General features: G+C 29.2%; 17 protein-coding genes across 17 annotated transcripts; 10 read left to right on the top strand and 7 right to left on the bottom strand.

Moving 5' to 3' along the window:
* Window positions 1–462: 462 nt before the first annotated feature.
* On the top strand, window positions 463–1038 carry PPL_04978 (uncharacterized protein; the record flags this gene model as incomplete). Its single annotated transcript, XM_020575874.1, has 1 exon — window positions 463–1038. One exon carries the CDS (start codon window positions 463–465, stop codon window positions 1036–1038), a length of 576 nt encoding a protein of 191 aa, XP_020434190.1.
* A 538-nt stretch (window positions 1039–1576) lies between these two features.
* Window positions 1577–2210, top strand: PPL_04977 (uncharacterized protein; the record flags this gene model as incomplete). The annotated part of the gene is made up of 2 exons (XM_020575873.1): window positions 1577–1602; window positions 2024–2210. 2 exons carry the CDS (start codon window positions 1577–1579, stop codon window positions 2208–2210), a joined length of 213 nt encoding a protein of 70 aa, XP_020434189.1.
* Window positions 2211–2389: 179 nt separating this feature from the next.
* On the top strand, window positions 2390–4129 carry PPL_04976 (uncharacterized protein; the record flags this gene model as incomplete). The annotated part of the gene is made up of 1 exon (XM_020575872.1): window positions 2390–4129. The coding sequence occupies one exon, from the start codon at window positions 2390–2392 to the stop codon at window positions 4127–4129; it is 1740 nt and encodes a 579-aa protein (XP_020434188.1).
* Window positions 4130–4273: 144 nt separating this feature from the next.
* On the bottom strand, window positions 4274–5857 carry PPL_04975 (uncharacterized protein; the record flags this gene model as incomplete). The annotated part of the gene is made up of 1 exon (XM_020575871.1): window positions 4274–5857. One exon carries the CDS (start codon window positions 5855–5857, stop codon window positions 4274–4276), a length of 1584 nt encoding a protein of 527 aa, XP_020434187.1.
* A 159-nt stretch (window positions 5858–6016) lies between these two features.
* PPL_04974 (uncharacterized protein) lies at window positions 6017–6835 on the bottom strand (the record flags this gene model as incomplete). Its single annotated transcript, XM_020575870.1, has 2 exons — window positions 6017–6043; window positions 6461–6835. The coding sequence occupies 2 exons, from the start codon at window positions 6833–6835 to the stop codon at window positions 6017–6019; spliced, it is 402 nt and encodes a 133-aa protein (XP_020434186.1).
* A 1368-nt stretch (window positions 6836–8203) lies between these two features.
* Window positions 8204–8471, bottom strand: PPL_04973 (uncharacterized protein; the record flags this gene model as incomplete). Its single annotated transcript, XM_020575869.1, has 2 exons — window positions 8204–8318; window positions 8380–8471. The coding sequence occupies 2 exons, from the start codon at window positions 8469–8471 to the stop codon at window positions 8204–8206; spliced, it is 207 nt and encodes a 68-aa protein (XP_020434185.1).
* Window positions 8472–8783: 312 nt separating this feature from the next.
* On the top strand, window positions 8784–9570 carry PPL_04972 (uncharacterized protein; the record flags this gene model as incomplete). Its single annotated transcript, XM_020575868.1, has 4 exons — window positions 8784–8791; window positions 8899–9018; window positions 9250–9316; window positions 9565–9570. 4 exons carry the CDS (start codon window positions 8784–8786, stop codon window positions 9568–9570), a joined length of 201 nt encoding a protein of 66 aa, XP_020434184.1.
* A 1007-nt stretch (window positions 9571–10577) lies between these two features.
* On the top strand, window positions 10578–12380 carry PPL_04971 (kelch repeat-containing protein; the record flags this gene model as incomplete). The annotated part of the gene is made up of 1 exon (XM_020575867.1): window positions 10578–12380. One exon carries the CDS (start codon window positions 10578–10580, stop codon window positions 12378–12380), a length of 1803 nt encoding a protein of 600 aa, XP_020434183.1.
* A 107-nt stretch (window positions 12381–12487) lies between these two features.
* Window positions 12488–13901, top strand: PPL_04970 (uncharacterized protein; the record flags this gene model as incomplete). The annotated part of the gene is made up of 3 exons (XM_020575866.1): window positions 12488–12514; window positions 13140–13184; window positions 13710–13901. 3 exons carry the CDS (start codon window positions 12488–12490, stop codon window positions 13899–13901), a joined length of 264 nt encoding a protein of 87 aa, XP_020434182.1.
* Window positions 13902–13962: 61 nt separating this feature from the next.
* PPL_04969 (uncharacterized protein) lies at window positions 13963–15030 on the bottom strand (the record flags this gene model as incomplete). The annotated part of the gene is made up of 4 exons (XM_020575865.1): window positions 13963–13993; window positions 14046–14110; window positions 14536–14861; window positions 14988–15030. The coding sequence occupies 4 exons, from the start codon at window positions 15028–15030 to the stop codon at window positions 13963–13965; spliced, it is 465 nt and encodes a 154-aa protein (XP_020434181.1).
* Window positions 15031–16447: 1417 nt separating this feature from the next.
* PPL_04968 (uncharacterized protein) lies at window positions 16448–18265 on the bottom strand (the record flags this gene model as incomplete). Its single annotated transcript, XM_020575864.1, has 1 exon — window positions 16448–18265. The coding sequence occupies one exon, from the start codon at window positions 18263–18265 to the stop codon at window positions 16448–16450; it is 1818 nt and encodes a 605-aa protein (XP_020434180.1).
* An 83-nt stretch (window positions 18266–18348) lies between these two features.
* On the top strand, window positions 18349–19525 carry PPL_04967 (uncharacterized protein; the record flags this gene model as incomplete). The annotated part of the gene is made up of 3 exons (XM_020575863.1): window positions 18349–18379; window positions 18987–19138; window positions 19211–19525. 3 exons carry the CDS (start codon window positions 18349–18351, stop codon window positions 19523–19525), a joined length of 498 nt encoding a protein of 165 aa, XP_020434179.1.
* A 562-nt stretch (window positions 19526–20087) lies between these two features.
* PPL_04966 (uncharacterized protein) lies at window positions 20088–20679 on the bottom strand (the record flags this gene model as incomplete). Its single annotated transcript, XM_020575862.1, has 3 exons — window positions 20088–20199; window positions 20481–20646; window positions 20667–20679. The coding sequence occupies 3 exons, from the start codon at window positions 20677–20679 to the stop codon at window positions 20088–20090; spliced, it is 291 nt and encodes a 96-aa protein (XP_020434178.1).
* Window positions 20680–20730: 51 nt separating this feature from the next.
* Window positions 20731–21450, top strand: PPL_04965 (uncharacterized protein; the record flags this gene model as incomplete). Its single annotated transcript, XM_020575861.1, has 1 exon — window positions 20731–21450. The coding sequence occupies one exon, from the start codon at window positions 20731–20733 to the stop codon at window positions 21448–21450; it is 720 nt and encodes a 239-aa protein (XP_020434177.1).
* Window positions 21451–22925: 1475 nt separating this feature from the next.
* Window positions 22926–23426, top strand: PPL_04964 (uncharacterized protein; the record flags this gene model as incomplete). Its single annotated transcript, XM_020575860.1, has 2 exons — window positions 22926–22983; window positions 23101–23426. The coding sequence occupies 2 exons, from the start codon at window positions 22926–22928 to the stop codon at window positions 23424–23426; spliced, it is 384 nt and encodes a 127-aa protein (XP_020434176.1).
* A 556-nt stretch (window positions 23427–23982) lies between these two features.
* On the top strand, window positions 23983–25724 carry PPL_04963 (uncharacterized protein; the record flags this gene model as incomplete). The annotated part of the gene is made up of 4 exons (XM_020575859.1): window positions 23983–23999; window positions 24042–24199; window positions 24308–24591; window positions 25329–25724. The coding sequence occupies 4 exons, from the start codon at window positions 23983–23985 to the stop codon at window positions 25722–25724; spliced, it is 855 nt and encodes a 284-aa protein (XP_020434175.1).
* Window positions 25725–26067: 343 nt separating this feature from the next.
* Window positions 26068–27173, bottom strand: PPL_04962 (uncharacterized protein; the record flags this gene model as incomplete). The annotated part of the gene is made up of 3 exons (XM_020575858.1): window positions 26068–26099; window positions 26372–26848; window positions 27074–27173. The coding sequence occupies 3 exons, from the start codon at window positions 27171–27173 to the stop codon at window positions 26068–26070; spliced, it is 609 nt and encodes a 202-aa protein (XP_020434174.1).
* Between the last annotated feature and the right edge of the window lie 17 nt (window positions 27174–27190).

Genomic DNA, 27190 nt, shown 5'->3' with positions numbered 1-27190 from the left:
ATGACTGCCGTGAGAATGAAATGGTGGAAAATTAAACAAATTAACTCAAACAAGTAAATAAAGAGATACTACAAAACGAAAGAAATGCATCAAAATCTACAAAGATAAATAATTCTATTCAATATAACGCATATGAAAGAACCTATGTTCCTCATAAACGATAAATAGTTTAATTCAGTACTGTGGAATGACTTATTTTGATAACATTTTTCTTTATACTTCAAAAGATTCTTGGATTAGTTGAAAAAATATTAATAAAAAAAAAATAAAATAATAAATATAACTATTTAACTTAGAGGAAATAGTCTTGTTAATCTGCAAAAACAATCTTTTCAAACAAAGTGGTATGAGATTTTTACAAATAATCAAAGATATTTTAGATTTCACTTTTTATATTTTGTGTATAAAAATGATCAATTACCAATATATTAGTTTTATTGTTTTAAAATAGTAGTTTAAATAATGAATAGCAGTAGTATAATCTTCAAAACATTAGTTGTATTATTGTCTATAGTAGGTGTGTGTAAATGTGATTCATCATACTACCTAGTAATTGCAAATCTAGCAAATTCCAATGGTGATTGCAGCAATGTACGCAATGCCTTCAGCTATCAAGTGAACACCTGTGCCAATGGAATGGCCACTTACTGTTCACCCGGTGACGATTTCGGTACGATCGCAGAATACTTTGACAACGATTGTTCGTCGGGTATTCAGAACATCATTACCTATAAGATCGGTTGCGACGGTTACTCGCTGGTCGCCTGTCAGCAGACTCCCTTCAATAATCAAAGCGCCACTATCTATGCGAGATACGACGATTCCGCCTGTCAGACTGAACCCACCTTTACAGAGGCATTCGCTGTGAAGGTTTGTTTTGAAGGTGTCATTACTACTTGCGACGATACATCGACCACCATCACCACCTATGAAAACAACGACTGCTCCGGTAAATCAACGTCATTGACAAACACTTTGAAAACACAATGTCATATGGGTACACAAGGATACGAACAGAGTTGGTGTAGTAATATATAATTAGTAGGTAGGAAGTGAAGAGAAATGATAATTTTACATAAATAAAAACAATAAATCTTTTACTATTACCAAACAAGGCTGATTCCAAATTTGGATTTTCAAACACTAACTATCATTACTAATCATTACAACTTTATAAATAAATATTTAAAGGTAAAAGATATCAACATAAATTAATATGATACAAATTTATTATTTTTTTTGTTTTTTTTTTTAATAAAATTTTAAAAAAACATCATATATGCCTAATATCTTTTTTGAAATTAATAGATCATCGAATGAAAAGGATATAGAATGATATAAAATCACAAGACAAATCTAATGATATAAAAATTATTAAAAAATAATTCGAATCTATATTTATCTTTTTGTAATAAAATATCATTTTTAGATTCATAAATTAAAAATTATTATATTTATTAACTTTGTTAGGTTAAAGTGTTTTTCAGTTTAAACTGTTCAATTCGTTATCAATAACTTCTAAATAGATAGATAGTGATAAATTTATTGATAATTATACATAAATATAATAAATAGAATGGTAGTGTCATTTTTAACAGAGTTGTAAATAAGTAAGTAACTATGTTGGTGTATTGGTGTATAGAGTGTTTTCATTATCCAATATCTTATTAACAATTTGTGATTTATCAGTATACAGACAGATGACCGTCAATTGTACTGTAAGCAAAAAAAAAATAAATTAAAAATAAAATCAAACAACCTTTTATAGATTTTAAAACATCTTAATTTATATCTCTATCTTAAATACATTTGGTTTTTAATTATTCTTAATGCCATATCTAGTAATAACAGACTCTGTTTACAGCAGTTTGGTGAGATAATAGCATTCCGCATTAAACGCAAGCTTTTTAATCTAAGTGTTTGTCAGATGGAGAATAATAAAAGATCAATATCACTTATACTATTACTAGCAGTTTCTACAGTGAAACTAATCGCTTACAATTAATAGTTTACTTCTCTACAGCACCGTCACTATACATGTCGTTCTACAGCACCGCCACTATGCATGTCATTCTATAGCACGTTACTATGCATATCAAATATACCGTTCAAAAATTAATAAAATACAATATCAATTTGGTACTCAATTATCTATGGAGGCTATGGTAACTCAATTACATCATGCCAAACTCCCAATCATCAAATATTGAAGTTACTCATTATCTTAGAAATAATGGTCAAAGAAATTAAAAAATAAAAATTTTAATTAAAGCTTTTTTTTCTATGAACTTAAAAATTTAATTTGACTTTTTTTTTTTTAATTTTTTTATTGTTTTTTTTGATCTATTCGATATCAAAATTAATTATTAGAGGTAGTAAAAGTTAAATAATGACAATTAAATGTTTAGATCATCAAAAATCAAACAAATTCATTTGTTATCAATGTAATTGTTTGATGTGTTCAAAATGTATCTTCAAACATTACAAAGATCATCCTGATCATTCAGATAAAATTGAAGATATTGATCAAATCAAACATTCATTGAGTACATTAAAATTAGATGATATTATTGACACCACAACAACAAATAATAATAGTAATAATTTCAAATCACAAATTAACAATAAACTTAAATCTCTTTGGGAATCATTAAGATCATCGACATTCAGATATCAAAGATTATCAACAACAGAGAATGATATCAAACAACACTTTGAACAATTACATCAATATCTAATCATAGAAGAAAAAAAACTAAATAAAGATATAATCAATGATAAACATACAATCACAAATCAAATCGATAATAATGTTAATCATTTGAAATATTTAATAAATATGATTAATATATTTAATAAATTAAATAATATTAATAATAGTGATGATAATAATGATAGTGGTAATAATAGTAATAGTGAAGATACCTCAATTATACCAGATACAACAACATTATATTCAACAACAACAATAATGGAATCAATAACAACAAGTTCATCATTACAATCATTCATCAATCATAATAATCAAACATTATTCAATGAATATAATAATTATTTCAATATTGATGAACTTCTCAAACAACATTCCAACGATTCATCATCATTATTATTAGATATCATTCATAAATACAACAATCAATTCAATGAATCAACAACAAACACAGACAATAATAACTTAAGATTATCATCATATAAATTATCAATCAAACAACCTGATTTCAATCAATTGAATTCAATCATTGAACAATCAATCAAATTTGATAATATTGAATCAACAGAATCAATAAATACAACAACAACAAACAACAATGATAATAAACAATCTTATATTTTCACAACTCACTATGAAAAAGGAGCAACACTGATCAACACATCAAACAACAATTCAATTGAAGAATTAAAGTTAGATTATGAATTTTATGGTACATACTCCTCGATTGTTTCAATTGGTGAATATATCTATATATTCGGTGGATCTTACAATCTATACAAATGGATTAAAATATCAATGAAATCGAAATCAGCTGAACATATTGGTGATATCGAAGGAATCAAAGGTGATTATTTTATATCAGTTTGTTATGATGGTCAAGATCATATCTATTTAGTGAATGGTTATGATATAAATAATAGAATTGATCGATTCAACATCAAAACAATGAAATTTGAATCATATCATCAATTACCTGTTGGATATAATCATCAAATATCTTCAATGATCTTCAAAGGTTCATTATATTCAATATCATACAAACAAAATTTGATATTTCAATTTGATTTGACAAATAAAACGATAACAGATCATCAAATTGACATCAAAGCATACTCAGGATGTCATGATAACAATGGAAATTTCTTCATATTTGATAAGACAAACAATCGATTCATCAAATACAATGTTGAAACCAAACAATCAATCAATCTCAATGCTGATCATCTAGTAAATGAAGATCATTTATTTGTGATGTATCATCGAGAATCACCAACATCAAGTTATATCTATTCATTTGGAGAATCTAATGATTGTAATTTCAAATATTCAATCGAATCCAATCAATGTGAACCATTCTTTAGAGATATTATTGATCACGATAGAGAGTGGTGTGCATTTACTTCAATTTCATTTTAAATAATAGTTTTATTAAACATAGATAGTGATAGTTTATTTAAAATAATAAATAAAAGATAAACTATTTTTATTCTTTACTTTTTTAAAGATTAGTTTGGTTTTAACTATTTCGTTTGTTAATGATACAAATTTATTAACGATCTTTTATTCTTTTATCTTTTGCTTAATCTTGGTTTGTTCATTTAGATATTCAATGATTTCATCGAGGTCCAACTTTTTGGCGATTCTCAATGCATTCTTTAAATATAGATCTGGGAAGTTCTGATGGAAATATTTTACAATCTCCAATGAATTGTGCTCCACTGCAAAAACAAGGGCTTCATCGGTACAATTGATCTTGGTATTCTTATGTAGGAATTGAATGATTTCAAAGTATGAACGGGAAGAAGCGAGTTCAAAAGCTTTGTCAGTACATCCATAATTATATGAAAGCAACAATTCAATAGTCTTGATACTACCAGTTTCTTTTATAATTCTATTAACGATCGATTCTTTACAACGTTCGGTTCTATTCTCGTGAATCCATTTCAATGTTTCAAAGAAACGAATATCTGCCCATTGATCTATCCTTACTGCCAATCTATTCATTTCTTCAACTGTGATTGTTGCTATTGGACTTATATTAAAATGTAACCATTGGACAAGAGGAAGATGACCATTTTCAACAGCTATTCCCAACAGTTTATTATTTTCCTTGATTGCAACAACAGGATTGTTTTTCATAATATCATAAAGATATTGAACAATCTCAATGTGTCCATTTCCAACTGCTCCTCTCATTGCCATTTTGGATCCTCTTATTTGAGTATTATCTATGATCCATTTCACTGTTTCGAAGTGACCATTGGTCGCAGCACCATCTAGCGCTTCGTTAGTCATCTGAACGGTGGTATTAGCGTGAATCCACTGAACGTTTTCTAGCTTGCCATTGGTCGCCGCCGTATCGATAGTTGTCGAATTGAAGCCAACCTTTCTTCTTTCCAATAGCCATTGAAGCATCTCTAAACTGCAATGACCAGCTGTCAGATGAATGATGGTGTTGGAACATCTACATTTAAGGTCAAACAATATTTTGAAGATTTCAAAATGATTGCCTTTGGCAGCCAACTCCAACAATCGAATATCATCGGTTTCGAGTAGATTCACGTGTTTCTCTGCTAAGAATTGAATGACATTCAATCTACCACCGTTGATTGCACTCATAAACAAATGACTGTTATACTTTGAAACATTTGAACCACAATTTGCAAGCAACCATTGGAGCATTTCTAAGCGAGCGTGATAAGCAGCCTGGTTGAACGCAACAACATAATTACTCTGAGCATTAGTGAAAAAGTATGCTTTCTTCTCAAATTCCTTTAGTAGTGTGAAATCGTCGCCGGCAACAGCATATCTCATGGCATAGTCAAATTCATATGGATACGACGGATAGCTAGCCATTAAGAAACGAACTATATCAAAGCGGTACAACGATGCTGCATAGATGAATGTATCTTTGAATACCTGATCTTGTTGATGTGGTAAACCTTGTTGAATTATATTCTCTAAACACTGTTTTAAAGCATCAAAATAGTTATAGTCAATCAACAATCGATGTTTTTTGAGCAATTCACTCCACTTTAAATGTTGATAGCCACTCTTTTCAATAATAAATCGCAAAGATTCCGATATTTTCTTTTGTAAAACTCGATTACTAAAAAAAACTAATGAAAATAATGATTTATTCATTTTATTATTTGTATCTATTTGATATTTATAAATAAATATTTATAATAATCATTGAAGTATATATTTAATAAAATTAGATTAAATAAAATTAAATTAAATAAAATTGAATTTATTCTTAAAAATCGCTTCAAAAAAATCAGATATTTTTATGATTTTTTTTTAATCGACTGTTAAAATAGTTGGCGCCTTTATTAAATAAATATTTTATTTTATTGTTCAATTACAGAGTGAATATTAAATCTGATTGTAATTGAAATCTTACCTTAGTTGACACCTCTTCTTTAAGATATCTCGATTCTTTACATTTTTGTTTCTTTGAGTCTGTTATCTCTTATGATTCTCATTATAATACAGTAATTTCAAACGCGGTGGTAATCTATTCTGCTTGTTCTCTGGTAAGTAAACCAATCAATATTTAGTAACATCGTATGTTTATCAAAGTGTTCTAACCTAATCTAACATTTCATAGATATTTAAATACATTTAATCAGACACTTTTTCTTTGTTAAAATAGGTTATTTTGAAAATAAGAAATTTATTTTTATTTATTAAAAAAGGTTAGAGTTATGAAAATTGTTGTTATTTGAATTAGAGTTCTCTAACTAAACGTGAGTGCCATGGACACCATCTGTTTCTTGGAAGTAGTGCACCACCGACTTCAGCAAGATGCTCCTCAGTGTAGGCAATGGAGGCATCGCAAACTTCCATTGCAAAGTCAAAGAATGTAATGGTCGATGGATCCAAATAGTATTTCCATTCGAAGTTGTACCAGACTCTTTGCTTGACAATGATACCCATGACACCTTTGGTCGAACCGGTAGCGATAATATCACGAGCTTCGGCAATTCTGACTGGATCGGAGAGCTTGATAACAAATTCGTCATGTTCATCGGTGAACAAGAAGTAGGCGCTTCCAGAGGCAGAGGCAACTGCGAGCATAGCCAAAAGCATAATTGAGAGGATATGAACAGATTTCATTGTAATTTAAAATAGTAATTATATTTTTAATATTATTTAGAAGTTGATTTGATGATTTAAAGTTCTAATTTTCATTTCTATTTATACTTTTTGTAAATTCATACTTTTCATATAATTTTCACTATTTAATTTTATAATAATAATAATAATAATTAGTTGTAACCTAATAATACTTGAAACACTTACCCGAGTTATAACTCGTCCTACTTTCAAAGATTGAATCTCAAATGATTTCATAAGTGATATGATTCAGTTGTTTTAAAATAAAAAAATTGTAGAAAAAATATAAAACAATTTGTTTGTTGATAACTATAGTTATTTAAATTTCAAAATTTCTAATCATTTATGCTCAAGAAAAGATCAATCAAAATCTTTTCATATACTTGTTTTGAAGCAATAAGGATTCATATAACCCAAAACACAATTCCCACAAGAACACTAAACAAGTTTACGATCACTTCGATTCACCACACCACAACATTCACTTCGGGTGAAAACCAGAGTAAACTTTGGAAAAATATGAATAAAATATCTTTGTAATTTAAATTTCGTCGTTGGTGATGGTCGCCCAATAATAAAAAAAAGCTGTTTTTTCAATGTTTACAACAAAAAATGTGATTTATAACCACATGCAACACAAAACAAAACACTCTAATATGAAGGAATCACTTCCATCGATTATGTATCTTGATCTACAACACAACTGTTGCTATAACATGAACCTTCTTTATCTATAAATTCTATTGTTAGACATTCTTTATAACTTTTTTATAAATGATTCTCATAAAATTTTATAAATTTCTTTGACGTCTGAGAAAAATAATGATCTGTCTTGTAGAGATTTTCATAATCGATAAATACTAACTTATCTTTTACAGTGTTATAGTATACCAACAGATAGATATGCTTAGCATGAAAGTAAAATGACTATCCCAAAAATGATTGTATTCTTAAACTTTTTGATAATTTTGGTATCAATAGACTCATCTAAGGATTATCTATCTATATATCTTTGTTTATTAGATGAAATATCGATTTCAAAAAGAAAAATAGAATTAAATATAGAATCTTATTATTTTGTGATAATTTTGATATCATTAGATTTGTCTTGTTTTATATCATTCTATATGCTTTTCATTCGACGAACTATGATTTCAAAATGATATAGTGTCTATGACACTGGATATGATTATTTATAATTAATCATTAATTATAATATTATTATTAGCAAACAGTTTATAAATCAGATAGTCGAATGATAGTTATAACATTAACTGTAGTAATGAGATCTATGAACGGGCTTTTTTATTCTTTTAACAGACTCTAACCAAAATTTAGTTTCATTCTTGTAAGTTATAATCATAATATTTAGCATTGATAGAGAGTGAGAGATATTTGATCATTGCTAACATAATTATTATCATAGATGATATTTCTACCAGTTTGAACAACAGCCACCATACAGAGAGATACTTTTGAATCACTATATTAGTGGATGGTAGATGCTTATTCGAGATGATATTGTATAGTTTGAGATGTCTAACTAGGTAACTCCAGTCGGAAAAGTAACCAATGGTAGCTGGTGAGGCAACTTTAAAGTATTGGTCTCAATGGAAGCAGTATCTCTCCATTGCATAATGGTGTCCACCAAACCTAAAAGTAATATCAATGCTAACAGAGGAGAGGAACCATTTGATAATCATCTCAATAACAGCTATATCAATATCGCCAACTGAACTAAAGCTATACAGATGATAGAATAGAACTTAGTGGGTACCACTCGATGATCTTAGACTTTGGCTCTGAGCAAGATATACCGAAGCGCATTTGAACAGAGCCTACGTCAGCTTTGATATGCAAGCCAATGGATTTGACCACACCGCTATTATTCAGCACTCCAACTTTACATCGCTTAGGAACTGTAGAGACATCGAAGATAGATAGAGAAATGACAGTGTATTTGGTCAATTTGTAAGACAAGATGCATCTCTGGTTAGATATTCGATAACAAACATCACCGACAGAGATGGATAGATTGGATCGCATTGTTTGATTTTCTGTAGTAAAAGTAGAAAGGTGCGTATTTTACGCTTGGATGCAGCACAATCTGTCTGGACTGTTGAAGTGCTGCTCAAGGACTCAATGGATAAGAGATGCTTTTTTATTATATTTATAATCTGTATGTATTATATACTTATGATAACTATAAAATAGATAAAAGAATGAATACTAACTTGTTATCTTTTAAAAGAGTATAAAACAATAGTGTCATAGTAAACCAAAAGATGATAAAATCATATACTTGGAAACAACTATAAATTCGATCATTATACGTGGTTCTCTTTTAAGACGTTATACGATGAACAGATCTATCAACTTTTAAAATATTGTTGGGAGAATCATTGTTATAACAGTCAACAGAGTGGTAATGGTCGTGGTGGCAGTGGAAGTAGTGACTGTGCTTACTCACAAAGAAGAATTGTAATTTGTTCATGTCTTCATCGGTTCTTAGCTTGTATTTAACAAAAGACAGTTGAATTGCAATAATACGTTGGTAACAAAGAAAATGACTATCCCAATTTTTTATTGTATTCTTATTATTATTTAATAATTTTGATATCAATAGACTCGTCTAATGATTATCTATCTATATATCTTTGTTTTATTACATTAGGTGTCGATTTCAAAAAAGATAAAAAAAAGATAAAAATGTTTATTATTTATAAAAGAAATAAATTTTTGTAATAATAATTATTATTCAATTGAACTTCAAATAGACAGAGAACAAGTGAAAAACTTTAACAATGAAGTCAAATCAAAATAAAGATCTGATCAGATATTTTTTATAAAAAAAAAAGATCATCTAAGCGTCTAGCAGATCAAGATTGTTGCGATCTTAGTTCAAGCATAATCATTTGCTACTTGTTGAGTGCTTTTTATTTGTTAAAAGTCAATAAAAGCTAGTGAGAAAAACAAATGGCGACTGCAAAACACTATTTTGGCTATGACTAGTCAAGGGTGGGGGTTTAAATGATTTTTAACCTTTCTGAATGAAAAATATAATAATAAAATGTGCTGAATGAAGATTGCTTAAACACACCACCCAACTCTGTTTTTAGGTTTTAAACTTAAAAGTTTAATTTGATTTTTTTTAATTGATTGGAAATTAAAAAAATTTGAGTGGTGTCCGAGTGAAGTTTTTATAAAAAAATATACCATGATCTATTTTTGTTTATTTATTACAATAAATCACTCTTGCAAGTTACAATTATGAAAACAATGAAAAACTAGCAAATGTGTTATTTTATAGGTTGGGTTTTTTTACGCAGCTTTTGTGTGTTTGGCAATAATAATGTGAATGTTCAAAATGAAACTACACAAATGCATGTACCCAAAGAGAAAAAATGGGAATTTTTGAATAAAGTTAATTTGTTTTACATGCATTTTTAATTTTTAAAATTAAACTTTTAAATTAAAACCACCAGGTGAATGTATAGATTTACACCCAGTCAAAAAATTAGTTTTTCACCCACTTCATACCCCCACTTTTTTCTAAATATTCACTTGGTGGTTTTAACTTAAAAGTTTGATTTTAAATTTTTTGATTGCAAATTAATTTTATTGGATTAAACCTAAATATTTAGTTCACAAAACCATTTAATCATTAATAAAAAATTTTGTCAACTTAAATATTTTTATTTTCTATATTTTATAAATAAGAAATTTAATCACTAAGTTAATAATGACCAAACATCAATGTTTAGATCATCATAGATCATTAGAATTCTTTTGTTATCAATGTAATAGTTCGATGTGTTCAAAATGTTTCACCATTCATTACAAAGATCATCCTGATCATTCCAATTGGGAACATATTGATGACACCGATCTTTCATTGAGTACATTGAAATTAGATGATAATAAAGATACTACAACAACAACAAATAATCATATTAATAGTGATAGTACTAATAATAATAATAATAATGATATTAATAATTTCTATTCACAAATCAATAATAAAATTAAATCTCTTTGGGAATCATTAAGATCATCGACATTCAGATATCAATCATTATCAACAACAGAGAATGATATCAAACAACACTTTGAACAATTACATCAATATCTAATCATTGAAGAAAAAAAACTAAATAAAGATATAATCAATGATAAACATACAATCACAAATCAAATCGATAATAATATAAATCATTTGAAATATTTAATAAATATTATAATAATATTTAATAAATTAAATAATATTCCTGATACTAGTAAAACATTTGAAATATTTAATACATTAAAGAATAAGAATGTTAGTAATAGTAGTGATAATGAATCAATTATTACAGATACAACAACATTATATTCAACAACAACAATAATGGAATCAATAACAACAAGTTCATCATTACAATCATTCATCAATCATAATAATCAAACATTATTCAATGAATATAATAATTATTTCAATATTGATGAACTTCTCAAACAACATTCCAACGATTCATCATCAATATTATTAGATATCATTCATAAATACAACAATCAATTCAATGAATCAACAACAAACACAGACAATAATAACTTAACATTATCATCATATAAATTATCAATCAAACAACCTGATTTCAATCAATTGAATTCAATCATTGAACAATCAATCAAACTTGATAACATTGAATCAACTGAATCAATAAATACAACAACAACAAACAACAATGATAATAAACAATCTTATATTTTCATAACAAACCATTCATGTGGAGCAACACTGATCAACACATCAAACAACAATTCAATTGAAGAATTAAAATTTGAATATCAATTTCATGGCACACATAACTCGATTGTTTCAATTGGTGAATATATCTATATATTCGGTGGATCAGTTAGTCAATTCAAATGGATTAAAATATCAATAAGATCAAAATCAGCTGAACATATTGGAGATATCAGAGGAATCAGAGGTGATCGTAATATTTCAGTTTGTTATGATGGTCAAGATCACATCTATTTAATTAATGGTCTAAAAATAAAGAATAGAATTGATCGATTCAACATCAAAACAATGAAATTTGAATCATATCATCAATTACCTGATGAATATGAAATGCAAGCATCGTCAATGATCTTCAAAGGTTCATTATATTCAGTATCATGCCTTCAAAATAAGCTATTTCAATTCGATTTGACAAATAGAACGATAACAGATCATCAAATTGACATTAAACCATTCTCAGCATGTCATGATAACAATGGAAATTTCTTCATATTAGATTTAACCAATATTCAATTCATCAAATACAATGTTGAAACCAAACAAACAATCAATCTCAATGTTCTCCCCTTGTACAGAAATCAGTTTCCATTTGTGATATACCATCGAGAATCACCAACATCAAGTTATATCTATTCATTTGGTTCATCTAATGAATGTAATTTCAAGTATTCAATTGAAACCAATCAATGGGAACCATTCTTTAGAGAGATTATTAATGACTATAGAGATTTTTGTGCATCCACATTAACTTCATTCTAAAAAAAAAATGAATGAATATATCAAAATAAAACTACCCTTTTTAATGCCTTTAATTTTTTTATTAATTAATAATAATTTATGTTGGAAATATAATTCGGGATGTTAAAATGAAATCTGTAACAATAAACCCAGTTGCAACTAACCAAACAATCAATTTATCAACAGCTACACGAATCAAACAAACATATATCTAATGGGAACTATCATGTAAGAGTTTTTGTTGTTGTTGTTGCAGTAGCCCCAGCACACTATCATATTCTATTAATCACTCATTTACACATTCATTCATAGGGAGTCATACATCCATTTTGTTTGTTGTTTGATCAAAGAAAGCTAGTCATTGGCAAAAAAAAACAACATTATTTTTTAATTTTAAAAAAACCATTGAAGATGTTTTTGTGATTTAGTTGAATGTTTTTTTTATAGTTATTGTTTATTGCCGCCACTTTAAAAAGTGTCTGTTCAATATTCTTCCAATTTTTTTATCATTAAAAAATGAAAAAACTCAGATAGTATCATTGTTAAGTTTGATTAATTTAGTTACTGTCAATTTTTTTCTATATGACCTCACTCCTACGATTTGTTTGTTTCATTTAAAAAAAAAAAAAAATTTTAAAAATATCTTATTTTGTTGTTATAAACTTAGTTTTTTTAAAAAAAAAAATTATCATTACAACAATCATTTGTAATTTTGATGTAGGTAATCAAAAAAAAAAAACAGAGTTTCAAACTTCTACGTATTTAATTCAAAGATAGTAGCGTAAGATCTATGAAGCTATGTCAATATCGCCAACTGAACTCAAGGTACAGATGAAAGAATAGAACTTGGTGGAAGCACATCATGGTACCACTTGATGATCTTAGACTTTGGCTCTGAGCGAGATATATACCGAAGCGCATTTGAACAGAGCCGACGTCAGCTTTGCTAGATGCAAATTCAGAGATATGACCACACCGCTATTGATCAGCACGCCAACTTACCCCGCTTAGAGACATCGAAGATCAATCTAGTAGTAGTAGTGTCGATTTAAGAAGTATGACAGATGACACTGCATTTGGTCAATTTGTCAGGAAAGATGCATATCAATTTTGAAATTTTTTTTTACGATCAAATTTGCGTGTGGTCAGTTAAATTTTTTGTCACGTTTTAGTAATTTTAGGTAACAAAATAATAATATGTTACTATATAAAAATCATAAATCAACTATGATTAATAACATTGATTTGATTAATATAAAATATATCGATTGAGAGTAAGTTAAGAATTTAAATTAATCATCAGTTACCATGGATGGAGTTGGGAAGCATCACTTGTTTTACCACCAAAAGACGAAAGAAAACAGAGAATGCTCAGCGACCGAAGGAAATGAGTTTGACGATCTTCATCTTAAGAGAGATCTCTTAAGAGGTATCTTTGAGAAGGGATACGTCAAGCCATCGCCAATCCAAGAGAAAGCAATCCCTATTGCACTAACCGGTAAAGACATTATGGCCAGAGCAAAGAACGCGAAGAGCCTATGATTACGTCAACTTATTAATGGCCATTATAATAATACCAAAAATGTTTGTTAGTTTAATTTTTTCAAAAATGATCATTATTATCAATATCGCATCTTTTTAAGTAAGTAAACTTGAAGAGTGAATGCGACAAAAAATAAAATTTACAATACTAATAACATTGCCTGAGCTACATTTGCTTCTAATTTCTTAATTAAAACAAGTAGTAACATCTTTTAAAATTAAAAAAATAAATAAATATTGATATTATTACAATGGATATGATAAGAAATAAAATGAAAAGTAAAGTAAAAAAAAAAAAACAAAAAAAAAATAATTAATGAACTTAAACACTTTGATGTTTTACTATTTTACTATTTTTAATTGTTTTTTAGTTTCCTAGTTCTTAACAACAATTTTCAATCATTTATCATTTTATAAACCAAAGATTAGAATATTTATTTATATAATAATAAAAATATAGATTTCCTAACAACTATGTTGCAAAAACAGAGTAGATATATAATTAAAAATTAGTTTGTGATAGATAGATAGAAAAGATATCTATAAGATTGATTTATCGAATTTACGCTTAAGATATTCAAATTCTTTACACCGTAGGCATCATGTGTAAAGAATTGTTTGAGATCACTCTTGCTTGTTCCCTGTATTTGTCATCTCCATAGTTCAACTTGCTGAGATCACCTCCAACTGCGCTCACGGCCATCACTTGAATTTCACAGGCTTTGACCTGAAAGAACATACGAAGGAAACACTCTTGTATTGTGCCACCTAGAGTGAGCAGACCGTGATTACGAAGTATCAAGTTCTTAGCAGTAGGACCCAAGTCTGCTTGTATATGCTTCTGCTCGTCTAATCCAACAGAAATACCCTCGTAGTCAAGATAAGACACTTCACCACAGATCATGGAATTCTGACAAAGATTCTCTAGTAGACCGCATTTCATAGATGACACTGCAACACCTTCATTATTATGAATGTGAATAGTTGCATGGATTTCCGGTCGAGATCGATGAATGGCACATATCCAGTAACATTGATACCATGTTTAGTTGAACCCAATTCAATTATATTTCCATCCAAATCAACCTAAATCAAAATTTTCATTAAGTCCAACCAACATTGCAGCCATTCGATAGGCAGCAGCCAAATCAATTCTAATCTTTCTCTCCTCATCACTTCATTTCTTTGCATTTTGAGAAACGTGTACCTCTGCAATCTTTCATTCTAACTAAAGTTTGTACTATATTTACACTTTCTTCTTCTGCTTCTCTTTCTTCTCGCCTCACACCGCTAATTACCCTACCATTGGAAGGAAGAGACAACGAACTCAATAAGATCATTGAGATGGAAACAAGAATAATCATCCATTCAACGTCATCTATGGTGCTCCAGGCATTGGCAAGACACGTATCCTTGAGAGCATTGGCGATTATACAAAAAAGTCATCCAATTTTTTACCTACACGCCAGATCAATATCAACATTTCTTTCAACAACAAAACACCGTACAAACCCAATAGCATCGTGGAATCCTCAGCAAGACTCAGTTTGTGCACTCGAATCCTCTTCAGATACTTTGTCGATGGCTCCAACACAACGTCATTCGATAGTTTTGTCAACGACCTCTTAGAATAATTTGTTCACGAAAAGATAACTACCGAGCTCTGCTTCCGTCACTACAGTATCATTTAATGAATAAATCCACCACTTTATTCAGTCTAAATTTGAATCATCTTAGTCATGGACTAAAAAAAGGTGGTATTTATGGAGATACGATGATAACACATATATATAGGTCAAAGTGAATAAAGAGAAATGAGTGATTTAAATGCATCAAAAATATCTTATAAATAAGTATATTTCAGTCATAGATTTCAACTTAAATCATTCTTTACTAATCAATGTGATGTACTATAGAACATAGAATCGAACTTAATGATGCCAAATCAATTCTTTGGTGGCCTGTGACCCATGCATATCGATAGTTTAGATAGTTATAATTAGATTGCTCATTTAATTCGCTTATTGGGTTATCCTATACTTTAAGCAACAACAATACACATACTATATATTAGTATTTAATTTAGTTCCAATACGTCATATTCCTAGTATTTGGATTTTGGTGTGGCTACAGCGCGGCGTCACGGCCACAGCCAATACCCAACTTTTTTAAACTTCAATAAAATTTAATATAGTTTTAATATGTTATTGATCTACTCATCTATACCTTATGTTTTTAATTTCATTAAAAAAATAGAGCGTTTGATGGTGCATGTATCATAAAATGTTGTTCGCCGTTTACTCATTTTGCAAAGTTGGTGGCGATATAAAAATTTCAAAATTTACGCAGAAGTCGAACTGAGTTTTTTTATATGGTAAAAATTTTCACTTGTGTTTTAATAAAAAGTTGAATGTCTCAATTTTTATTATAAATACATGATTTTCAAAGATCTATATTTCAATATATTTATTACTTTCTAAAACAAATAAATGAATATATGTCTGATGATTTGATACCTCTGTCCTGTTTCTCAGATTTTTGTTGTATTAAAATGAAATTGATATAGATGCACACCGTCCTCTATTCTGATAATTAATATCTCTTAAGAATGGTTCCCATTGATTAGATTCAATTGAATATTTGAAATTACAATCATTAGATGAACCAAATGAATAGATATAACTTGATGTTGGTGATTCTTGATGATACATAACATAAGGAAACTGGTGGTTTGTGAAAGGAATAACATTGAGATTGATTATTTGTTTGGTTTCAACATTGTATTTGATGAATCGTTTGTTTGTCATATCTAATATGAAGAAATTTCCATTGTTATCATGACATGCTGTGAATGGTAAAATGTCAATTTTATGATCTGTTATCGTTTTATTTGTCAAATCGAATTGAAATAGCTTATTTTGATCGAATGATACTGAATATAATGAACCTTTGAAGATCATTGATGATACTTGACGATAATATTCATCAGGTAATTGATGATATGATTCAAATTTCATTGTTTTGATGTTGAATCGATCAATTCTTTTCTTATAATAAAAACCATTCACTAAATAGATATGATCTTGACCATCATAACAAACTGATATATCAAAATCACCTTCTATTCCTTCGATATCACCTTTATATACCATTGATTTCGATTTCATTGATATTATAATCCATTTGTTTTGATTGAAAAATCCACCGAATATATAGATATATTCACCAATTGAAACAATCGAGGAGTATGTACTATCAAATTGATAATAAAACTTTAATTCTTCAATTGAATTGTTGTTTGATGTGTTGATCAGTGTTGCTCCATTTGATTGGTGTGCTATAAAAATATAAGATTGTTTATTATCATTGTTGTTTGTTGTTGTTGTTGTATTTATTGATTCAGTTGATTCAATGTTATCAAATTTGATTGATTGTTCAATGATTGAATTCAATTGATTGAAATCAGGTTGTTTGATTGATAATTTATATGATGATAATCTTAAGTTATTATTGTCTGTGTTTGTTGTTGATTCATTGAATTGATTGTTGTATTTATGAATGATATCTAATAATATTGATGATGAATCTGAGGAATGTTGTTTGAGAAGTTCATCAATATTGAAATAATTATTATATTTATAATTATGTTCATTGAATAATGTTTGATTATTATGATTGATGAATGATTGTAATGATGAACTTGTTGTTATTGATTCCATTATTGTTGTTGTTGAATATAATGTTGTTGTATCTGTAATAATTGATTCATTATCACTACTATTACTAACATTCTTATTCTTTAATGTATTAAATATTTCAAATGTTTTACTAGTATCAGGAATATTATTTAATTTATTAAATATTATTATAATATTTATTAAATATTTCAAATGATTTATATTATTATCGATTTGATTTGTGATTGTATGTTTATCATTGATTATATCTTTATTTAGTTTTTTTTCTTCTATGACTAGATGTCGATGTAATTCTTCATAGTGTTGTTTGATATCATTCTCTGTTGTTGATAATTCTTGATATCTGAATGTCGATGATCTTAATGATTCCCAAAGAGATTTAATTATATTATTGATTTGTGAATAGAAATTATTAATATCATTATTATTATTATTAATAGTACTATCACTATTAATATGATTATTTGTTGTTGTTGTTGTGTCTTTATTATCATCTAATTTTAATGTACTCAATGAAAGATCGGTGTCATCGATATGTTCCCATTTGGAATGATCAGGATGATTTTTGTAATGAATGGTGAAACATTTTGAACACATCGAACTATTACATTGATAACAAAAGAATTCTAATGATCTATGATGATCTAAACATTGATGTTTGGTCATTATTAACTTAATATAATATATATAATTTTTACTTTCTTATTTTATAAATATAAGAAATCACTAAGTGACAAAATTTTTTATTAATGATTAAATGGTTTTGGGAACAATATTTAGGTTTTATCTAACAAAATTTTTAATTGTTTTGCAAAACAAAACTGGCTCTGAACAACTTTCGCATGGCAATTAATTTTAAAAAAAATGTAAAAATTAAAAATTGGTGGGGTTAATGTGATCAGAGTGGTTTTTTTTTATTTTAATCGATTTATGGTTACAAGCAAGAGCAATCATTAAAAAGAATCAAATTAAACTTTTAAGTTTAAAACCTAAAAACAGAGTGGGTGGTGTGTTTAAGCAATCTTCATTCAGCACATTTTATTATTATATTTTTCATTCAGAAAGGTTAAAAATCATTTAAACCCCCACCCTTGACTAGTCATAGCCAAAATAGTGTTTTGCAGTCGCCATTTGTTTTTCTCACTAGCTTTTATTGACTTTTAACAAATAAAAAGCACTCAACAAGTAGCAAATGATTATGCTTGAACTAAGATCGCAACAATCTTGATCTGCTAGACGCTGAGATGATAAGGTAAGGAGGCGTAATGTAATTGTGCATATAGGGAATTATTTTATTTTTTATTTATTTCAATTTTTTTAATTTTACCACATTTTGTACATTTTTTTAATTCCTCTTTTCCAAACAAATAACAATTTATCTATACAGTTAGAGCTACAAACAATGTCAGAGGAGCAAACAGAGCAGTCCCTTGCTTTGGTGCTCTCCAAGGCTGGTTGTACGTCAATCACAGCAGCCTCATTACTTCGGAATGGCTACAAGACTCTGATTCTCTCAAGGCTGCCGTCAACAATCCAATTGCATACCCAATGCTTCTTATTCTTCAACCGATTCCATTCCTCCCTGCAGACATCACAAGTCTCATTGAATAGTATTTATATCCATCATACACTCATCCATTAAAACATCATATGGTCTTCGATACCACGCCTTCCAATCAGTGGACTAATACTCAAGTGATTGAATGGCTCGACCAGTCAGTGACTCTCGGGGTTCCTGTGGAGGACACAGCACCTTTCAGAAGATATGCTGGTGCTATGTTGTCAACAATGACCAAGGAGACCTTCAAAGAGAAGTCCAAGTCTGGCAGTGAATTATACGACAATCTTCAATCGTACAAGGCCCCTGCACCTCCATCACAAGGTATATATCTACATCACAAAAACACTATTACCCATCCAACCTAAATATTCTAACTAACATATTACCTTCTATCACTTCTTTTTCTACCTTTTCATTCTCTTTTTTCTTTTTATCTTTCACTCTCTTCTTATCTTGTCTTGTATTATGTTTACACTTTCTTCTTCTCCTTCTCTTTCTTCTCGCCTCTCACTCCGCTCATTACTCTACTGCATTACCTATTTCGCATGTTCTTGTCTTTACACCTCTCTCTTTTCTACTCCCTCTCCTTGTTCACAACTCTCACACCTCTCATTACTCTCTACCAATCATATTACTTCAATCGTTTCTTACAACCTATTCATACACACCCTCTCACGCTTATCCACTACTTATTCTTACAAATATTTACTTTCTTCTTCTGCCTTTACTTCACTCTTCCCTCCACATATTCATATATTGCGTGCCAATCAATAACAACGTTTGTGACTAACAAACACTTGTGTCTTCTTTTTCTTTCTCTTTTCTTTTCTCCTAATCTTTCTTCACATACTTCCAACAAGACATCTACTTATACATATCACCTTCATTCTTCCTTCATACCAATTCATACATATTCCCACTTTAAATTTAAATAGGCATACCACCAACATCGTCAAACATCAGTGAACATTTACAAAAGACATATGGGGATCCAAAGTCCACGCACAAAGTATGCTCTGACATCATCGTACGATGCGCACTATAACATCTAACTTACATTTCATTTAGTTCACCTATAACTTTACTCAATTTATTGGCCGACAAATAATATTAATCAAATCGTAAATGCAGTTTGTATGCGATTTAAGACCATGAAATCAAACATAAAGAGTGACCAGAGCATGGTGGTGATTGCTGGTCCCCCTGGAATTGGAAAGAGTCGTATCCTACAAGAAGTCCCTCGGCACTTGATATCAGCTGCTGAGCTACCGAAACATCAGATCACGGTTGCTATCTCCTTCAGCAATGCTACACCTTTACAGTCTACAGAGATGTCTGCTGGAGTCGCCATATCCACACGAATGCTGTACAGTTACTTTATTGGAGGACTCGGTGTCAACTTCAATCACTTTATTCGCCAACTCGAAACCAAGTTCGTGTTGAGAGATCTCACTCCATCTTTGGCATTGTCTATCATTGTCGAGCACTACAGATTAACAATCTCACCGGACATTGACATTGTCAATGACAAGGAACAATTGGCAAACTGGCAAAAACAACAGATAATGTAATGGTCTTGATAGCTTTGGACGAATTTCAGAAAGCACTCATTGAATCAGATGATCATCATATCAGGATGTCATACCTCAAGAACGTTATACTGGAATTGTTGTCATTAAGTGGAAGCAAGCAAGACACTACAACAACTGGGATCTCAACACCATCTGTTCTGTTGGAGAAAGGTACTTTTGTCTATATCATGACGGCTGGTACCATTCTTGAACCCATTGACCACATCATGAGCAAGGATTCTGGATTACCATACACATTCATCTCGCTTCCTCTCTTGACAAGGGAGGAATCTCGTATCATTCTCTTTGACTTCCTCTCAAAGTCCTCTATGAGCAACACTAATTCTGGCAGAATTCCAATACCTCCATCATTCCTCACAACACTGGATACAACTGGGGGTTGGCCAAGACCCATTGAACTGTTCTTGAGAACTCTTGTTACCAATCCTGCAGACATTGACAAGCCAAACACTCGACACGAGATCAATTGGACAACAATGGACGCCCCAGTTCGAAAGCTGTTCGAAGCTACTGTCACAGAGTTCGATCGCACATATCCAAAGCTAACCTATAAACCCTATTTCGATATTATATTGTCACATGCAATCACTGAACATCTAATATTAGCTCAATGTCCGCTTGATGATGCGCCTTCATACATAAACTTTGCAAAGCGATGGACTCCTACTCCTCGAATAAATTGGAGAAGAATATATTGATACAACCAATAAATTATCATTCCAAGATACCTACCTTGCCAATCTTTCATTTTTTATATATTATCAGAATGGTCTGTAAGAGTGATGTTCTAGGAAAGCAGGTAACTTAGTGGTGAGAAGTTTGCAGTTGTTCCAGTGTTTGTTGAAGTTGTCGATTTGTTTGATATTCTGTTGGTATTTGAGTGCCAACTCTTAGTTGTTGTGTTGGACCAGATGGTGGCCATTTCTATGGATTTCTCTCATACATCAACTTCCATCTTATATTGTCATTTAAAATTGTTTTTTTTTTTAAATTATCCTTGTACTACCATTAATGATAGTCAAGGTGTAGAGCTTGATATTACCCTACAGTTCGAGTTTATTTATTGTTGGAGCAACTCAGCCACAGGTCGGCTGAGATGGCCATCTTTTTGAGTAAGGGATGATGTTCCCATTGATTTGGTTTGGCAGACGGAGTAATTAAGCCACTTAGAATTCTAAGAGGGTACGTGTGTAAACCACTCGGTGTTCACCTATGATAAGCCTGCTATTTACTGTCGGTGTCAACTTCATGGGGTCAAAGATAGTATTGAAGAGTAGTATGTGGCGTGCTCCTTTCAAGACGGGAAAATATGGAAAAACTCGGAATCGATCCCACGTCCCAAGTTCTCTAAGGCTTACTTGTTACAAATTACCTGCTGAGTAAAAGGAGATATCTTGATTTCTAGTATTTATTGTAACATTACTTATGTACTAACTTAGCTAGAGAGAGAAGGACTTCATATAAAAATTTAGCAAACTTTCTCTGACATAAATGCCCGGTTAGCTCAGTCGGTAGAGCGCATGGCTCTTAACCGTGTGGTATATATGGTAATGCTAAATAAATAATAATTATAATTTACTTTTTTACAATTGTTACACTTATAATTATATTAATAACTGGTTAATAATGATTACTAATATATTATTATCATTCATCATATATATAGATGAAGAAGAGAAAGAAAAAGTTGTAATAGGATCGGTAAGATCAAGGAAATCAATACAGAATACATTGACTGCATCGTTTGAGATGACAGAGATGGATGAGGATATTGAGAAAGAATACAGACAAACAGCTCTGTGAAATCTATACTAAATAAACTATCTAACTATCAAAACTTAATTATTATAATAAATAAACAGAGTTATGTTGTATTTAGATGTTTTAACTAATAATATTGTCAAGTAAAACAGAGGAAAAAAAGAGCTTGATCAAAAAAGTTTAGCCATTAAAACAAAAAGGATTGGTTTTGGTTAACTAATTGTAAGTAGTAATATTCACTTGGTGGTTTTAACTTAAAAGTTTAATTTTTTGATTGCAAATTAATTTTAATGGATTAAACTTAAATATTTAGTTCACAAAACCATTTAATCATTAATAAAAAATTTTGTCACTTAAATTTTATAAATATAAATAAAAGAAATTTCTTTAAACTTAGTGATTAAAGTTAATAATGACCAAACATCAATGTTTAGATCATCATAGATCATTAGAATTCTTTTGTTATCAATGTAATAGTTCGATGTGTTCAAAATGTTTCACCATTCATTACAAAAATCATCCTGATCATTCAGATTAATGGGAACATATTGATGACACCGATCTTTCATTGAGTACATTGAAATTAGATGATATTAAAGACACTACAACAACAAATAATCATATTAATAGTGATAGTACTAATAATAATAATATTGATATTAATAATTTCATTTCACAAATCAATAATAAAATTAAATCTCTATGGGAATCATTAAGATCATCGACATTCAGATATCAAGAATTATCAACAACAGAGAATGATATCAAACAACACTTTGAACAATTACATCAATATCTAATCATAGAAGAAAAAAAACTAAATAAAGATATAATCAATGATAAACATACAATCACAAATCAAATCGATAATAATATAAATCATTTGAAATATTTAATAAATATTATGTTCTAAAATTAACATTTTAGAATAATAATAACCAAATCAACTGACACTTCAATAATTTATTAAGAATTCAACTATCACAATTCAAACAGTTTATGGACACGATTTCAAATAACTTAAATTAATAATCCAGCTGTTTAACAATAATTAAATATATTAGAATAATATCAATATTCAGTGCAATCTACCAAAGTTAACATAAAGAAATAACCAACAAGTTAATCTACAATGAATACCAAACTAGTTAATCAAGAACAGATTTCTGAGATTGGGCAACTGCACTGGTACCGAGCTAGAAATCCAACAGTATAAATACCATGGAAATCCATTATAGAAATTAATTAATTATTCAACATTATTCAACATTACCAAATATTATTCTTATCTTCAAATTGTAAAATAAATAAATTATTATCTTTAAATATTATACTGTAAATTATATCTCTAAATTTTATTACATTTATTAAATCTATATTCCTCATACCAAAACTATTCCTAAAGTAATTCCTAATCTTATATCAAAGTTGTAAGTATTATATTTATATGTTTATATGTATATTATAATATGATATTATTACCATTGTAAAAATAACATATTATAATAATATTTAATAAATATATTAGTATTACTGATACTAGTAAAACATTTGAAATATTTATTACTTTAAAGAATAATAATGATAGTATTAATAAAGATACTAATAGTAGTGAAAGTCAATCTATTATACCTGATACAACAACATTATATTCAACAACAACAATAATGGAATCAATAACAACAAGTTAATTATGTTCATTGAATAATGTTTGATTATTATGAATCAACTATAATCGCTGAAAATAATAACAATTCAGTATCATCATATAAATTATCAATTATCATATATCAGTTTGTTATTATGATCAAGATCATATCTATTTAATTAATGGTCACATTATAAAGAATAGAATTGATCGATTCAACATCAAGACAATGAAATTTGAATCATATCATCAATTACCTGTTGGATATGGTCATCAAGTATCATCAATGATCTTCAAAGGTTCATTATATTCTGTATCATACTATCAAAATAAGCTATTTCAATTCGATTTAACAAATAGAACGATAACAGATCATCAAATTGACTTTACACCATTCACAGCATGTCATGATAACAATGGAAATTTCTTTGTATTAGATTTTACAAACAAACGATTCATCAAATACAATGTTGAAACTAAACAAACAATAAATCTCAATCTCCCCTTGCACAACAAACAGTATCCATTTGTGATGTATCATCGAGAATCACCAACATCAAGTTATATCTATTCATTTGGAAAATCTAATGAATGTAATTTCAAATATTCAATTGAATCCAATCAATGGGAACCATTCTTTAGAGATATTATTAATGACTATAGAGATTTTTGTGCATCCACTTCAATTTCATTCTAAAAAAAAAATGAATGAATAAATCAAAATAAAACTACCCTTTTTAATGCCACTACTTTCTGAACACCAAAACAACAAAATTCGGATATCTTTTATTATCTGTATTTCATTCACATTCCTACCATAAGCCAAAACCACACCAAAACACATAAGTAAAAAAATAATAATTTTCTTTTAATTTTTATTGTTGATTTTTCGTACCATTAAAAAGATTCCAAAAGATCGTAAACACTCCAATTCATCTCCAACAGTAATTATAATATTTGTTTAAATCTATTAGATTATCAAATTTTGAAAAAAAATCAAATGAAAAAATAAATATTTTGCACATATTGGTTTTTTGTCGAAATTGGACATAATATTGCTTTTTTTTGTAAAATTTGGCAGTTATAATATTTGTTTAAATCTATTAGATTTGAGGTTTTTTTTTGCTGTTTAAATCAATTTTTTGTAAAATAGCTATTAGAAATAAGTGTAAATTATTACAAATTATTGCAAATTATTGCAAAATATTACTTAGAATGAGTACCACTAAAGAATGTCCATTTTGTAATGAAAACATCACTTTAAGAGTCTATGACAGACATGTAATACCTTGTTATTGCAAGTATTGTGATTCTAATAGTCTAATTAGAGATTGTACCTGTAAGAGCTGTAATGAATCACGTCCACATCCAACTTCAGCCCCTCTTTATCATAATACTATTTCTTCATCAAATATTACATCATCAGCAACACCACAATCACCATCATCTACATCACAATCACCAGTACCACCACTAGTCCCAGTACTACTACCACCAACCTCAAGTCGCACCCGTAATGATAACAAGACATGGAGAACTCCAAGACAACAAAAGAGAAGTTGAACGACGTCTATGCATTCGAGGATGAGAACAACATTGCTCAATACTTGATCGAAATCAAGCTCCCAGAGGCTACAGATGATTTGTATTCGTCAACAATTGGTCTATTTTAAATTGAAATAAATTAATATTAAAACGTTCATATTAATTAATTAATTAATTATATTGATTATAATATTATAAAAAAATAATTTTTGAATTTCCTTTTTTTTTTTTTTTTTTTGATAAATTTATAACATAATTGTAAAAAAAGAAAAAAAGAAATTAAATGATAGTTTTTATAGAATAAACTGATTGTATGAATAATAAAATATTAAGACATCTATATATTTAAATATTATTCTATTTAATTGAGAGTACCGGATAAATTGACGTTAACTATTTTCAAAATTTGGGGTTTCTTATTTTCAAAATAATTTAGTATTATTAAATTAAATATATACAAATATCACAGCACGTCCTATCCATAATGTGTATAGATGGTTATTTTTGGTTTGTGATATAACAATAGTAGTGTTTTTGTTTTATTATTATATTGAAAGATGATTATTTTCAAACTTCTTTAAAGGATTGAATAGAGTGACCTGTGATAGTTAATTCACCATACCAGATCAAACTGTAGTAGTATTCATACTATCAATCAAAAATACTAACAGGGTATTGACGAGTGTCGTGGTATGTTTTTTGAATATCTTGGTTGGGGTAATGAACTTGTACATTGACAGCTGAATAGTCTCTACTATGACAGACATGAATGAGCCCAACACCGCTCTTTGATTTGATTTGTGTGTCTATGGGGCCACAGGTAAAGTTAAGGACCCAAGTTTCATCAGCATTTGTTCTATTTTTGTACTCGAGTGCAGAGTCAAGATGCGCTTCAACTCCTTTTGGATTTTGATGTGCGACCAACTCTAAGACTACTGACCAATTTCTATACTTGATAAACATGTCAGCTCTTCTGTCTGCATTATAATCTGAAGACGAGGTGATTTCAGGGTATATAATATTGGGTAAGTTTGACTGATGGGCAATGAGTTGGTAGATTTCAAAGTGGTAAACAGACTCAGAAGGGACCAATGCATCCCTTTGATAGCCATTGGAGCGATTCTTCTTGAGTGATCTCGTATCTATAATGATATCTTTCCTGACTTGTTGGAGGGAGATTATAATAAGAGAAACGACATCAATTTGTTCGAGATGTTTCGTTTTGAATGGAATTGCGATGCGACCATCAACTCTACTTCTCAAGTTGCTAAAGAAACAAGTAATATTTTTCAAAAATTTTGATCTAATACAATATCTGTCATTGAATGCTAAAAAGATAGGTGAGTAAGAAGGGTTTTATGACATACGTGAGTTAAATTTCGTACCTGTTAAGAATCCCTCAGCCGTTAGGTATTGAAAGTATTTTTCATTTTCATTGTTGCTTTCTACAAAATCAGGATAAGACATCACACAACTAGCCAAGG

The sequence above is a fragment of the Heterostelium album genome (assembly GCF_000004825.1).
Source record: "Heterostelium album PN500 unplaced genomic scaffold PPL_scaffold4, whole genome shotgun sequence".
In the NCBI taxonomy this organism is placed as follows: domain Eukaryota; phylum Evosea; class Eumycetozoa; order Acytosteliales; family Acytosteliaceae; genus Heterostelium; species Heterostelium album.
The sequence above is the reverse complement of the archived record's forward strand: the minus strand, read 5'-3'. Positions and strand labels throughout refer to the sequence as shown.